The sequence below is a fragment of the Oreochromis niloticus genome, linkage group LG11, assembly GCF_001858045.2.
Source record: "Oreochromis niloticus isolate F11D_XX linkage group LG11, O_niloticus_UMD_NMBU, whole genome shotgun sequence".
NCBI lineage: Eukaryota > Metazoa > Chordata > Actinopteri > Cichliformes > Cichlidae > Oreochromis > Oreochromis niloticus.
In genome coordinates this window covers 6,041,778-6,054,908 of record NC_031976.2, presented here as the reverse complement: position 1 = coordinate 6,054,908, position 13,131 = coordinate 6,041,778, and the positions used below count along the sequence as shown (strand labels likewise).

Here is a 13,131-nt window from a genome sequence, read left to right as displayed (position 1 = left end):
TGAAACAGACGGGGAGAAAATGGATTGGTGAAGTAACATGGGGAAGGGAACAGAGGAACCTGGATGAACAGCTGCGTACAGCTATTTATTTCACCGCTGTAAAGTTTCCTGGTGATAAGTCAAGTGGAAATGATAAGCTACATTGCACAGCAAATTCCACCTATCCTTCCTCCAGCTAGCCTCTGCAGTTATCCTTCCATTTGACCATGTGCTTTACTTCCGCTGAATTAAAAGAGAAAGTATCCTGAAGGCAGATTCAGTGTGTGTGTGTGTGTGTGTGTGTGTGTTTTGGCCTTTCACTCTTGGCAGTGTTCCCGCTCATGTCATTTAGTGCTCTTACCTGGAGAGGAGGTAGACAGGGGGCCTAAAACCCTTAAAAGGCTGTAAACACTGGGGCCTTGATGAGACCATGAAAAACAGCTGCACTAGTTTTTTGGGGTTTTTTTTTTTTTTTGCTTCCCTCTCCCATCATCATGAGCAAGTGGAAAAATGGGATAATGGAAGTGGTGTAAAACGGCATTGAGTTAATTCATGTGTCTCTGTAAATTCCAGTCAAGTGTTTGAAGGCTGCAGAGCACCAGAGAGTGAGAGAGAGATTGAACAGGAGAGAGTGGTCTCAGATTTACGCGGCTGGCACGAAGAAAACATTCTCTTCTGCTATTCCGCAGTGTCACGTTAGGATGTTACAACGAGACAATCAGGAATTTGTGCGTGCATATGTGTCCGTCTAAGACGAGGAGAAGAAAGAGTTTGAGACTGGACCCAGCTGTCCTTTTAACAGTTTGCATGCAAAGTTGAGTGATTAGAAGAAGAGAAAAGTTTGATTTATAAGACACAGCACCATTTAGTATCCCATGGGTCAGATAGCTGAAAATCTGCTCAGTGGGACATTGATGAAGCCTGCCTTGTCTTAAAGCCCCCAAATGGATTTTATCCAATTTATGATGTTTTTCCAAATTTCAACAGCAGGTTTTAAAAACCAAAAACCACAGCCAATAGTGAATTTATTCAATTTTAGTTCCCATTTTGACATAGTTTAAGGGCCCTGCTCTACAATTGGACAAGCCTAAATTGTTACTATAATATAAATGTATAAATATGTATATATGTGTATATATATATATACATATAGATGTGTGTGTGTGTGTGTGTGTGTGTGTATACACATATATATACATACATACATATAGATGTGTGTGTGTGTGTGTGTGTGTCTATATGCAAACAAAACACACAGAACCTCACAGAGATGTAGTTAGTCTGTTTCCATCATGATGCATTTTTGTTTTTTCTGACTAATAAGTTATGTTTTTATTACCTGCTCAAAGACTTTGCTCTCTCTGCTTCCAGCCCAGTTTTCTGTATCACTCATCACTTCATAAATACAAGTCAGGATGTGCACAAGCACGGTGTTGTTGTTTGTAAAGTTTGCTAACAGCACAGATTGACTAATACTCTTTCATTTTTTATTCATTTATTTATTTATTTATTGCTTTGTTGTCTCTAATCTGTTTTGTTTTTTTCTCTCCACAGCTGAACTGAACATGGAGCTGTCACGTCCCCTGAAAATCAGTCCCACTTTGGCAAAGCTGGAGCAGGCCAAAGCTTACCTGAATAAAATCCTACCAAACTATACATGGGACAGCTCAAGTAAACCACCGTCTGCTTCCTCCACCCCTCATTCTTCCCCTGCAAAGACACTTCACAGGGCCTTTCCTCCTCGTGCAGACAAACACCATCAGGCCTCAGCCCTGGGTAAAGCCAGCAGTGTTGGGGCGCTGGCACTCACCTTCCACAAGGTTTCTCTTCGGACTGCCCAGATTTTAGTGGTTATGGAGACTGACGCTCATCCAATGAGGCCCAGCATGACAGTATCAGTGTCAGCCATGGCAGGAAGTCTGAACCTGAAGTCAGGGTCTAGGATAGAAGGTGAGTAAACCTGTTTTTTGGGGGGGGGGTTAATTACAGGTCACCTGAACAGGAACCAGAGGGACCAGCAGTGAATCGTGCATGTAATGTTTGGTTACCAGGGTAACCCCTATGCTCTAATATCTAAGCAAGGTATCTTGTGATGGGAAGCGCATTTCAACTTGTCTAAGATGGACTAATGACTTCTAGAATTTGGAAAAGTCTTTCAAAGTGATTTTCTGTTTTGAACCACACACCTCTCTCTCTGTCACTGAACTGATCCCACAAACTGTTGAAGGGAGGTGAATAAATCAGGAAACAATGAGGGAACTTGTGCTCTTCCTTGACTATGAATGGGGAAACCATTGTTAGCTGTTACACAGCTTAGAGTAGAACGATGCATCTTCCTCACGCTTCTTCTTTGGGGGAGGAAGGAACAATAAACAATCCATCGAGCCCTCAGGGCATGGATCTCCATGAGCGCTGCCTGCTGTGCCTCTGGCAGCAACCACAGTTCATATATTGTGTGTCATTTGTTTCCCTCCAGAGGAAGGGATGATGGCTTGATGCAGCAGCAGGGGTGGTGACAACGGCAGTTAAAGACGTTTTACTGTAATACTCTTGTGTCTGTGACCAGTAGGACACCTGCTGCTCAGGGGGCTGGAAAGTAGTCTCCAGCCCCCTAAAGCCTACTATGTTGAAGTCTACATTGCACTCTGTTGTTGTGAAGAGCGGGAAGGCCGGCAGTGGTTCTTACGGTGTGACTTTGTGGGGAAGGCAAAGGTCAAAAGCATCACCGTGCTTCTTCCTCAATTCACTACCTTGCACAGTGGTTACTGCAGCCCCTAAACAACTCCTTAGCATGTGAAAGCTCATATGGGGAATCCATATTGACTTGTTTGTCAAGCAGGCTGGAGAGATTGAACTACAGCGATTTATCTCCTACTATGGCCAGGCCTATGATACAGCCATAGTCCTACATTGCAACCCAGAAACCCAGAGAATAAGCTTAATAACAACACATATCTTCTCCCAAGTTGTAGTCATCCAGTGGGAGGCTTATGTCCTGAAACAATTCAGCCTAATAAGCTGAGATCAGGGTGACCATATTAGTACATGGAGGCTTTCAAACATACCATGTTACTTGGGAAGGCTGGCTCCCTGATGTGAATGTGAATTGATGGTTTAGGTGGGAGATGATGTGAAGGTGATACATCACTGGGCAGAGGGAGAATAGAATCCTCCTCATCCTCATCGCTATTGTCTCTGAGGGGATCCATCAACAAGCTCAACTTCTTCTCCTCGTTCCTCTCTGGAGTCGAGGAGTGGTTTGGAAAGACAAAGAAATTTGGCCTCTGAGTCTTCGAACATGTCCACCCAGCTAGTGTCAGCTGAGTTGGGTTTGTCACTGGGCTTTGCCACAGTGTTGGAAAAGCAGCAATTTGCTTTTGAGGCTACCGACACTTGCAAACAGTGCTACAGTGTTCTTCGTATCATTACATGGCAATGCTCACAAGAGATGGAATCTGTTAGCGATGGTGCATACAGGCGATGCAGAGGTGACGGGAACTTTTCCCTAAGATGGTCAACCTGCACGAATTCCTTAACCTTACCGAGAGTGGCATTTCCCTGTGAGGATCTACCAGTAGTCAGAACCACTAATGCTCAACTTTGACAGCTAGCAAAACGGCTACACAAAAACAAGCTCACTGGATGTACTAGCTGCAACAATTCAAGAAGCAAATTAATTTTTGTAAGGAAAATATAATTACAGCAAAAACAACTAATCCTGAAACCAAAAAAACAACAATTAGGGACTAGATTGACAGTAGCACCTGTGACTAGTTAAATTAATAATCCTTGTCCAAGACTGCTGAGGAGCTCTAGTGATCTTACCAGGAAGAAAACAAGAATGTGTGGTTTGGGGCCAGAGGCTATTGGAAAGGGAGCTGGGGAATCCTGTGTCGTTGAAGTGATTGGTCTGTTTTAGACAGACTTGTTGATAATGGAGCTTCTGTGATTGGTGACACTATAAGGTGCTTCTCATAGTGGAATAGCAATTGATGTTTGAAGGAAAGCTAATGGGTAGCAGTTTAATGGTATTGCCTAAGCACAGTTTACATTGTGAACATAGAAGTTAAGTAGGAAAACAGAACTGTGAGTCATTATTTTGCAGATTGCTAAAAGTGGGCTTGGACCTTAAATGACTCATTGTTACATGTTCTTTTTGTGAAAACTGAAAAACATCAAACTCGTGATGTGATCCATCTCATTCTGCTATATTTCAAGATATGGCTACTTGCTTCAAGGAAATTCTTGAAACAGGTGGAGCTACGTTGGAAACATCTGTCATGACTTCACCCTGTTTGGCAGAAGTAACCAAAATTTAAGAGTCTGTAATACTCTGTACTAAATGTACATGCTTTTCTGTGGCGTGTCATTTGTCTAGTACCCGAACTCAGCATTTGGGGCAAGAGAGCAATGAATCCAGGCACCTTGAAAATGCAGTACAGTTGCAAAGTGCTCCAGATATCCTATACAAAATGTAGTGTAGAACAGATTGTTCATTCATGTGCTTACCTCACTTACATTTTTTATTCCTTCAAATTAAAAAATATGCCTGAAATGTAACATGTTTACTCTGCAATATGTTTAATTCAACAGCAAAAGCCTAAACCACTTTTTTAAGTGAGTGTGTGCCTCTTTATGAGTTGTACCTTCTGTATATCTATTGATCACTATGTCACCGCATACCAATAGTGAAAGTATTTTCTTTCCATGTTTGTTGTATGATGTCTTTGCCTGTTTGGAAGGTTTTACATTCTGTCATTTACTCCCAGTGATGAACACTGGGAATCAGATCGCACTGTTGCTTCTATTATTATTTGGAATATTGTTGTTTTTTACATGTGCTAGCAAAGTCCTCATCTGCCAACAACAGGGTTTGACAGTAAACTGTGAAGTGAGATGTTTGTGTTAGTCTTGGGTCTAAAGTTGTAGGACTGGGTGTATTTGATTACGTGGGTATGTGTGCATTTGGACATGAGCAAGACAGTTTTTTCACGCAGTTTTGTATGAATGTGTTTGAGGGCAAGATGTTTGTTTTTGTGCTAAAACCAAACCCTGCCTTCATCAACACTGACTATTATCCAGGAGGCTTCATAGTGTTTCCATTATGACAATCAGAACCGCTAATGCTAATGTAAATTAAAGAGCTTCCAATTTCTTTGTGCAGCTGGGTGTGAGCCGGCGCACTATAACAGATGATGAGGGATTTTTAGTTTGTTTTTCACTTTTGCTGTTTCTTGGCACGTCTTCTAAATTGGACAGTAGATGGAAACAGAAGGATAAAATAGGTGGGGGGGATGAGGGGAGGAGATGGCATGCGACGTGCTTGAGATGAAGAGGAAGACTTTCTCATTATCGTTCAGGTAGATGTTTTTTTTTTACCTCTGTGCCGATGAGCGGCACGTCCTCTGTTTACTGGGGCTGCAGAAGAACGAGGACAAGCTGAAACAAGGCTCCCTAAGTGCCTGCATCTGTTTTACAGATGTTGTTATATAGGGTTACTTCAGATAAAATGATTGTCAAAAATGTTAATTAAAACCTCAAACAATTTGCACTTTGTTTACTCGAATCTGCATAACTGCACGGTGACACAATACTCAGCAGTGCTGCCCTGAACTGATTTTCACCAGCTTTCAGCTTTCATCCATCTTTGATGTGTTGACTTTGATAAACACAGTTGAAACTGTGTGTGCAAGGCAGTGGAAAAAAACCAGTTTAGAGACAATAGCGCTAGTATGAAAGCTAATCCCGTCCCACTCACTGTGCTTTCGAATGACTCTACTATTTATAGTTATTACTCTTTCTTTTGCAGTCGGTAATACGTTTCAAGAGATTTGTTCATAATAGTTCTTTGATTTGTTTACTGTAAACACAGGAAGTACAGATTGATTTGCCGTGAACTGTCTTTTCATGGGTATTGTTTTCTCCACAATTACCAGCACACTGAAAGCAAGCCACTGTTGCTCTAGAACCATTAGAGCCTGACTTGATGCAAATAAAAAATATGGGGATCAGGACCACTGGTGTTTATTGACATCCACTGGGTTATTCATCCTCAGTTTGGCTCTAAACGTCTTGAAATACTGGTTGTTGTTACGCTTCGAAAAACATAACCTCATGCGCGTCTGTTCCGAACAAGACATTATAACAACTGCCATAAAACTAATGCTGTCATCATGTACGGCAGACATTTTACTCAACTCCTCTTACATCATATCTGAGTGCTTTGTGAAATACCTGAGACATCTTAGATCCTCTGTACAGATCTCATTAAGGACTGTGATATTTCATTTCAGCGCCTTTTCTCAGAGCACATGCTGAGCCATGATTTGAGTAAGACTTGGGAAGTTTACGTGGCACTAAATGCTTGTAAAGAGCCTCTTGTTTATATGGGGTAAGACATTAAAGCAAACTTCTGAAGTTACCCTTCTGAATAACATGTTTATCTCACCCAGTTGCATGCGGATTTTTTTTTCTTTTTGTTTATTTGACAACTTAAGCACACTTATAGATCACAACACACACGGCTTTTTTCCCCATGGGTTTCTTCACATAGCGTTTCCAGATTTGTTGCCACTGAAAGGAGACAAACTGTCTCCAATTACACAGACTGATCACTAGTGACATTAGATGTATCTGCTGACTTTTAGCCTTAGCTGCACTGCCTCCATCACTCACCACTCTGGCCTACTCTGTGCCTTGGAAAGCGAATACCTTGGAATTTTCCAAAGATAAAGGTTGGGATTCCCATTCTGTAAGGTTGAGCCTTTGAGCTGCCACAATAAGTCAGCAGGAATGACCCCCCTGGGAGTAGCTGAACATGAGAGATGTAAGACAGGAGAATGTAGTGCGACTGCTTCTACAGTATGTATTACTACTGTTGCTGCTGTTGTTGCTGTGCTGGTCCTCCATGGCAGGCTAAGACTGATGGAGCAAATCCTGAGCAGACCTCACGTTGAGGCCTGTGTGTGTAAGGAGAAACGGGAGAGGGAGGAAGTGGGAGGGAGAAGTTGCGAAAGAAGAGAAGCAAGGGGTGTTGAGGATAAAGTAATAGAGGGAGAATAAAGTTAAAGCAGATTAATTAAATCAGGAACAAGGGAGTTGACAAAAGAGCTTGTTGGAAATGGATTGTGACTGGGAAAAGGAGAAATACTCACTGAGAAGATAGTTAGCACATAAGGCCATAAGAGAGAGGCATAAGGCACATGTAGACATATATAAGAGAGGACAGGGAGGCCACACTGTGTCCAGTGCAAGATCTCCCCAATATTTGTCATTGCGCTCACCCTATCCTACCCTGTCTTCATCATCCACGCAACATCTGGGGCTCTGTACCTGGTCTTGGCAACCCCCTCTCTGCCAGGGGACAAGATGGAGAGAGAGGGGATTAGGTTGACAGTGAGGTGTGTTACCAGATCCTGTGTTAATGAAAAGCAAGTGGAAGCCCTGCATTCCTCCCTCCATCCACGAATCACCACTCCCCAAGGTAGGGGGGCATTTGTAGTTCAATGAAAGAAAGAAAGGAGGTGTGCAAAAGAGAGAGAACAGATGTCTTGGGGTCCATGAAACAAGACCCTCCCTAATCTCTCAGCTCTCTGACTGCTCATAGAGTGCCCCTGATTTCCTAAGAATGCACACACCCACACGTCCGCAGACCCTGTTCCTATAGCGTGCTTTATTTTTGCACATACAGGCAAAGTTTTGCTCTCAATCCCTTACTTGTGTGGACCTCCGGGTTCTTCTTCCCTGCTTTTTACTCCAGCGCACTTGTAAATGAAAAATTCTTATTGTGGAACAAAGCGAAAGCTACCCATTATTTATTTATGTCCCTTCTTTATCTTTCAGTTCAAGTTTTATTTTGTTTCTTTGGCCAATCTTTGAATTATGATCATGTCAGTTTGTTTACTCTGCTGAAAGAAAGCCACTCTCTTCCATCTATCACATTATTTCTGCTTCAGTGGTCAGGAAAGAGCAGCTGAGTTAAGCCAAGCCAAGAAAAGATTTATATTTATCTGCTGTGATTTGGCACGCTCGCTATACTAATAAATTATTTTCAGCACATTAATAACAGAAATACTATGTCACAGAGAAGACGTGAGGAAGAGGGGTCCGGTCTGTTCAGGTATTTACCTCACATTTCTGCTTAATGCTGCTCTTACATTGTTATTGACATTAAATGTAAAAGTTCAATATTTAGGTGATATTAGTTTAATAAGGCATCATTAACACCTTGATTTCTGAGTCCACCGGCTTATCATGTAATGTGCCTGCTTTTGTACACACATGTTGATACTTGTACTTTTCTACAGGTAAAAGTATTTTACTACCATCAAAACTTTGAAACCTTCCAACAGGGACTGTAAAAATTGTTTGGTTCAAAGCAAGCTCCTCTAGCTTACTAGAGAGAAAAAGTACTTTCCTAATAAATCCTAGTAAGAAAGTACCGTTACTCTCTTAAAAAGCTCTTTTGTAGTACCTTCTACGAGTGTTTTTTAATGTATACTCTGTCTCTCGATCAAAACAGTGCCCAGCTGTTAGTGATACATTTAAAATTCTTCGGTTATAGACAAAGCTAGACTAAGTGACTGTAAGAGAAAGCAAGTGTACATCTTCATGAATAAGGTAAATTATTATTCATACAGTTGTTGCTTTATATCTTTTATTACTCGCCACTAGTTTGCCACACAATTCTTTTTTTTTGTTCTACTTCTGTACATATCCAGCCAACACACACATACACACACACACACAAATGGATACATACCATTGGAGTCGCCAGAGAAAAAGAGGCATTTCTTATTGAGTTACATTTGAAAACATCCATACGGAGCCCGAAGCTGTTTGAAAAAGATTTCTCAAAGGCAGCTTAAAACCTGATAATTTGTCAGAACCCAGCCTTAGGCTGGCTAAAAGAACATCATGGAATAAAAATTCCACTTTTTTGGGAAAAAGACATTCTGTGTATGTAGCACATAGACTTAGCTTCATATGTAGTGTTCTTATGAGAAATTACATTTAGTGTCGGAATTAATGCATATCTTGCATACATGATCTGCTTACGGCTTGCAGCTCTCATTGAACCCATATTTACTCTATTTGTAATGGCTTGGCTGACATGCAGCTTTTTGCACTGAGCTATTTTGGCCGATAGCGTCCCCTGCTACAAAACCAGTTTCCTCTAGTGTCCTATAGTGGTCTTGTGGTGAGTGAGTAGTGTATTTCTGTGGTGAGTGACAGTATATTACTCCTATTACTCTTACCATCCCAGAAGGTCTTCAGGGGCCTCTCCTGGTTATGTAATGACTCCTTTAGGTTTCTTCTAATTGATACCAGCACGTCGCTGAGTATAAATCAGCCAGGCAGTGGTCAGATAACGGCTGCCAGGGAGAAACCAACATGGTAAATCAGTCTCCGATCCTATCTAATCTATCTAATGTTTGCCAGAGATGTATTTCACTTCAGGAAGATTTCTACCCAACCTTTTCCCCACCACCCACTTGGTTCCTCAAGTGTCATAGGTTGTGCATTTGCCTGCAGTAGATATGTGTGTGTGTGTGTGTGTGTGTGTACGTGTGCACTAGTTTACTAATCTACTAGCAGTGAAAGCATTAGGTACAGAAGTCCAAGTTAATTCTTAATGGGTTTTGTTTATTATTTTGACTCCATTCTAATAATTTAACACAATTACACAGTTATTCATATACATGCATCCATGTACTGTAGCTGTGTATTTGTTCCTCACTTGTTACAGCTTTTTTACAGCTCTGTTTTTTCTAGCAGTTACCTAAGGGGATATATAAAGACCACTGCTATGTGTATAGTTAATTAGGGCTCAATTTTTTATTTATTCAAAATTAATAAATAACCAGACGGCATATTATTTTAGATGTGAAGGAAAAAAAGTATTACTCAACTTCTTAATTTGTTTTCCCCTGTTCGTAACCATGATGTACTGTATGTGTACAACGGGCAGAGGTGATTCACTGACATCTGTCCACTGGCCTTATTGATCACCTCTCTTACCAGCCCTGTCTTAGATCAAGACAGTCCAAACAGCTGCCTGTGCACCTATATTTACTTCCTTATTAATCAAGTTCTTACTTCTCTCTTCTCCTCTTAGTCTTTTTCTTTGCCCAATGTGTCACTGTTTGTTTTTGTCTGTGTGTTTAATACTCATCATTTATAAATATATTGCATATATGCTATACAAAGCCCATATTTCAGATCATCTCACCAGTATTGAAAGATGTTAGCTCCTTCTTATGGCAGAACTTCACAGTCCGGTTGTGTAATGTCTTTGGGCTGTCTGCTGTCTCTGGAGGCAAACCTACATAGTGGTAATATGGTCATAAAGAGCAAAGGCAAGGATGGAAACAGGCTGAAGAAATGTGCTTCTGACTATTATTCAGCATGAAAGCAAGAACAGAGTTAGCGATGGAGAAAGAAAGGGATTCCCCCTCATTAAAACCACTCCCAATTAGGCTGATTATTGAAAGTGTTGGCTGCTGCTGCTGCTGGCTTTAACACCAGGATGCTGCGGTCAACCGGGCTGTAAATGACGCATGGTGAGACGGGAGGAAATGCTTTGCTACACACTCTGTACGTGCGGCTATGTGCATGTGTGTGTATTTATTTGCACTTGTTCACCTGGGTGTGCATGGTAAACGTCTGGATTTACATCTGTATGGATGTAGGCATTCGGCTCTACTTTGCTAAATGCGCCTACGTGTGACTGCACTTAACCTAAATGTGCTTTTGTACATAAGTGTTCATGAAAGATTTTCATCTTAACAAGCCAGTTTGGGAGTTCCCTTGAACTGTGCAATAAATCGTAGCCATGAAAATAAACCCATTGTCCACAGTTGAGTAAGTAATATCCAAGCTCTGTCTGTGCTACGGCACCAGGAGATATTACCAGGTAAGCTGCCAACTTGTATCAACAATGTCTTTCCTGAAAGAAATGAGTCATCCCAGTTTAACTTTTACCCCAGATTGTCTTATGCAATAGAAGTTGTCTTTCTTTGCAACCCCATGTTGTGTTATTGCACTTTAATGTTGAATAAGATGTTCCTTAGTCAGTTGACCAAGCCTGGAAAGATTTGAGTATCCTTGTGTGTCATATCTTCATCACATCATAGCTCACTTTCACTCTCATATTCTCTGTTCACGTCTCCACACTCTTTCCCACCATCCGTGTCTATATCTATTCATCTCCTCATTTGTCACCTCCTCCCCCAGTCCCCCAATTCATATGCCTTTCCATCTCTCCTTCAAACCCCATTTATCCTGCTTTACCCCAAGTGAACCGCAAGCTCCAACTAGGCAGTCTTTACCTAAAGCTTTCAAATATAAGGAATAAAAAGTTTTATTTTTGGTGCGGTTTTTATGGAAAAATATCGATAGTGTAGCTTGCCAATCCAAACACTGTGTAATTTGCCATCTGCTCCATACACATCATGTCATGCACAGTGCGGTTTTTTTCTACATACTTACGCTGATGTTATTTCTGGGTGCTAATTCTGAGTTAACAAAGGGTTTACCATGTTTTAAACAGCTTATAGTATCATAGAGGTAAATCATGAATGTTTGACCTTTTTGCTACATGTCTGCTTGTTTCCTTAAAAAGAGGTATCACTGCAGTTCAATGCACATTTGTTCTGACTGGCTTTATCATATGTTTAGATTTAATGGGATTGGTGTCTTCCATGATAATGGTGTCCCTGATCATGGGACCTGAGGGCTCACTGAACTGTTTGAGTGTGAAAATGATATGAATCATATTTCCTTCACAGTTCCCAGATCTTGTCCTACATTGGCACCTATGGCCAGTTTTGAACCACTGAGTTCTGGGTTGAATTCCTTATTGCTAAAATGTAAAATATCTTGAAGCATGAAGACTTGCTTTCAATTTCTTTCATAACTGCAGCTAAACCTTTCTCCCGATCAGTCCTGAACACCGCTTTGAGCAACATTAGCCAAATCGAATGGGCAAAACATCATTGGGTTTTCTCCCATGAACTGTTGGATTAAGGTCAGGACTTTGACTTTGCTTTTCCAACGCCTCATTTTCATCCTCTATTACCATTTTGTTGCTAAGCATCACATTTCTGCATGACCCACTTTCTTCTGAGATAATTGCTCCATCAATGATGGTGAGCCATCCTGGCCCAGATCCAGTAAACAGGCCCAAATCAAACCCCATCCCTCTTTGTTCCACAGATAGAATTTGGTTGCTATGCTGCAGTGCGGTGTTTCCTTTTTATCAAACTTGAGGCTTCTCATTTAAACAAAAAACGCTATCTTTTATACAGGACAGCCTTCTGGGGTGTCCTAATTATCATTAGTGAATTGCAAGTGGGGAGCAGTGTTGTTTGGAGAGCTTTGGTTTCCTTATTGGTTTGTGTTCCTCATTGATGCTGCATTGGTGACCTTTCACAGTAGCTAGTGCAAGAGAGACTTTTAGTAACTTAGAAGCCACCAGGGATTTCTGTATGATCTCCCACATCACTCTTGGCATGGTTGATCATGCCTGTGAAGGGTAACAATGCTCTGGAATTACCTTCATTTGTACACATGTTGTCTGACTGTGGATCAGTGGATTCCACACTCTTCAGAGAACGTCGTGTAACCTTTTCCAGCCTGGCGAACCATTGACAATTTTTTTTTTTTGAAGTCCTCAGAGTTCTCCTGTGTTTGTGCTATGATTCAACTTCCTCAAAGTCCCGTTCATAGCGCCCACTCACACCTGATTGTTCTCCCACCGATTAAAAATTCCCATCTCAGATTTTACCATAAAATCTAATGCTAATACTAGAGTTTCTTAGACTTTTCCACAGAGATGTGTAATACTGGGTCATTTTCCTTAACAGATAAATGACTGAGTAATATTTTTATGTCATTTCATTAATTGTATTCCTTCTTTTTTTGGCTGTTGTGTGAAAAAAGGATGGTGTTTTAGGTCAGATTTTTGAAGAAATATAAAACAGCCTGACAAAGTTCACAAACTGTTTTCCTGCTAGACGCAGAAACAGGTGTTGCTTTCTTTGACTTTCCCAGACTAACAGCCAAGTCAGCTGGAGTGAGAATTTCTCGAGTTAAAAGACATGTTTGAAGAACCACTTCTCCGGGCATTATTAGTCATCCAGTGTTGAGGTT

General features: G+C 41.1%; 1 protein-coding gene across 5 annotated transcripts in view; it reads left to right on the top strand.

Annotated features, from left to right (window-relative positions):
* The window catches only part of vps13b (vacuolar protein sorting 13 homolog B), a 300,414-nt gene that overhangs the window by 217,768 nt on the left and 69,515 nt on the right, over positions 1–13,131 (top strand). For all 5 annotated transcript variants that reach the window (XM_005456766.4, XM_013275644.3, XM_005456763.4 and 2 more), the window contains exon 38: positions 1,534–1,929. In XM_005456766.4, coding sequence (XP_005456823.1) covers positions 1,534–1,929 — 396 coding nt within the window. The remainder of the gene's footprint in view (positions 1–1,533; positions 1,930–13,131) is intronic.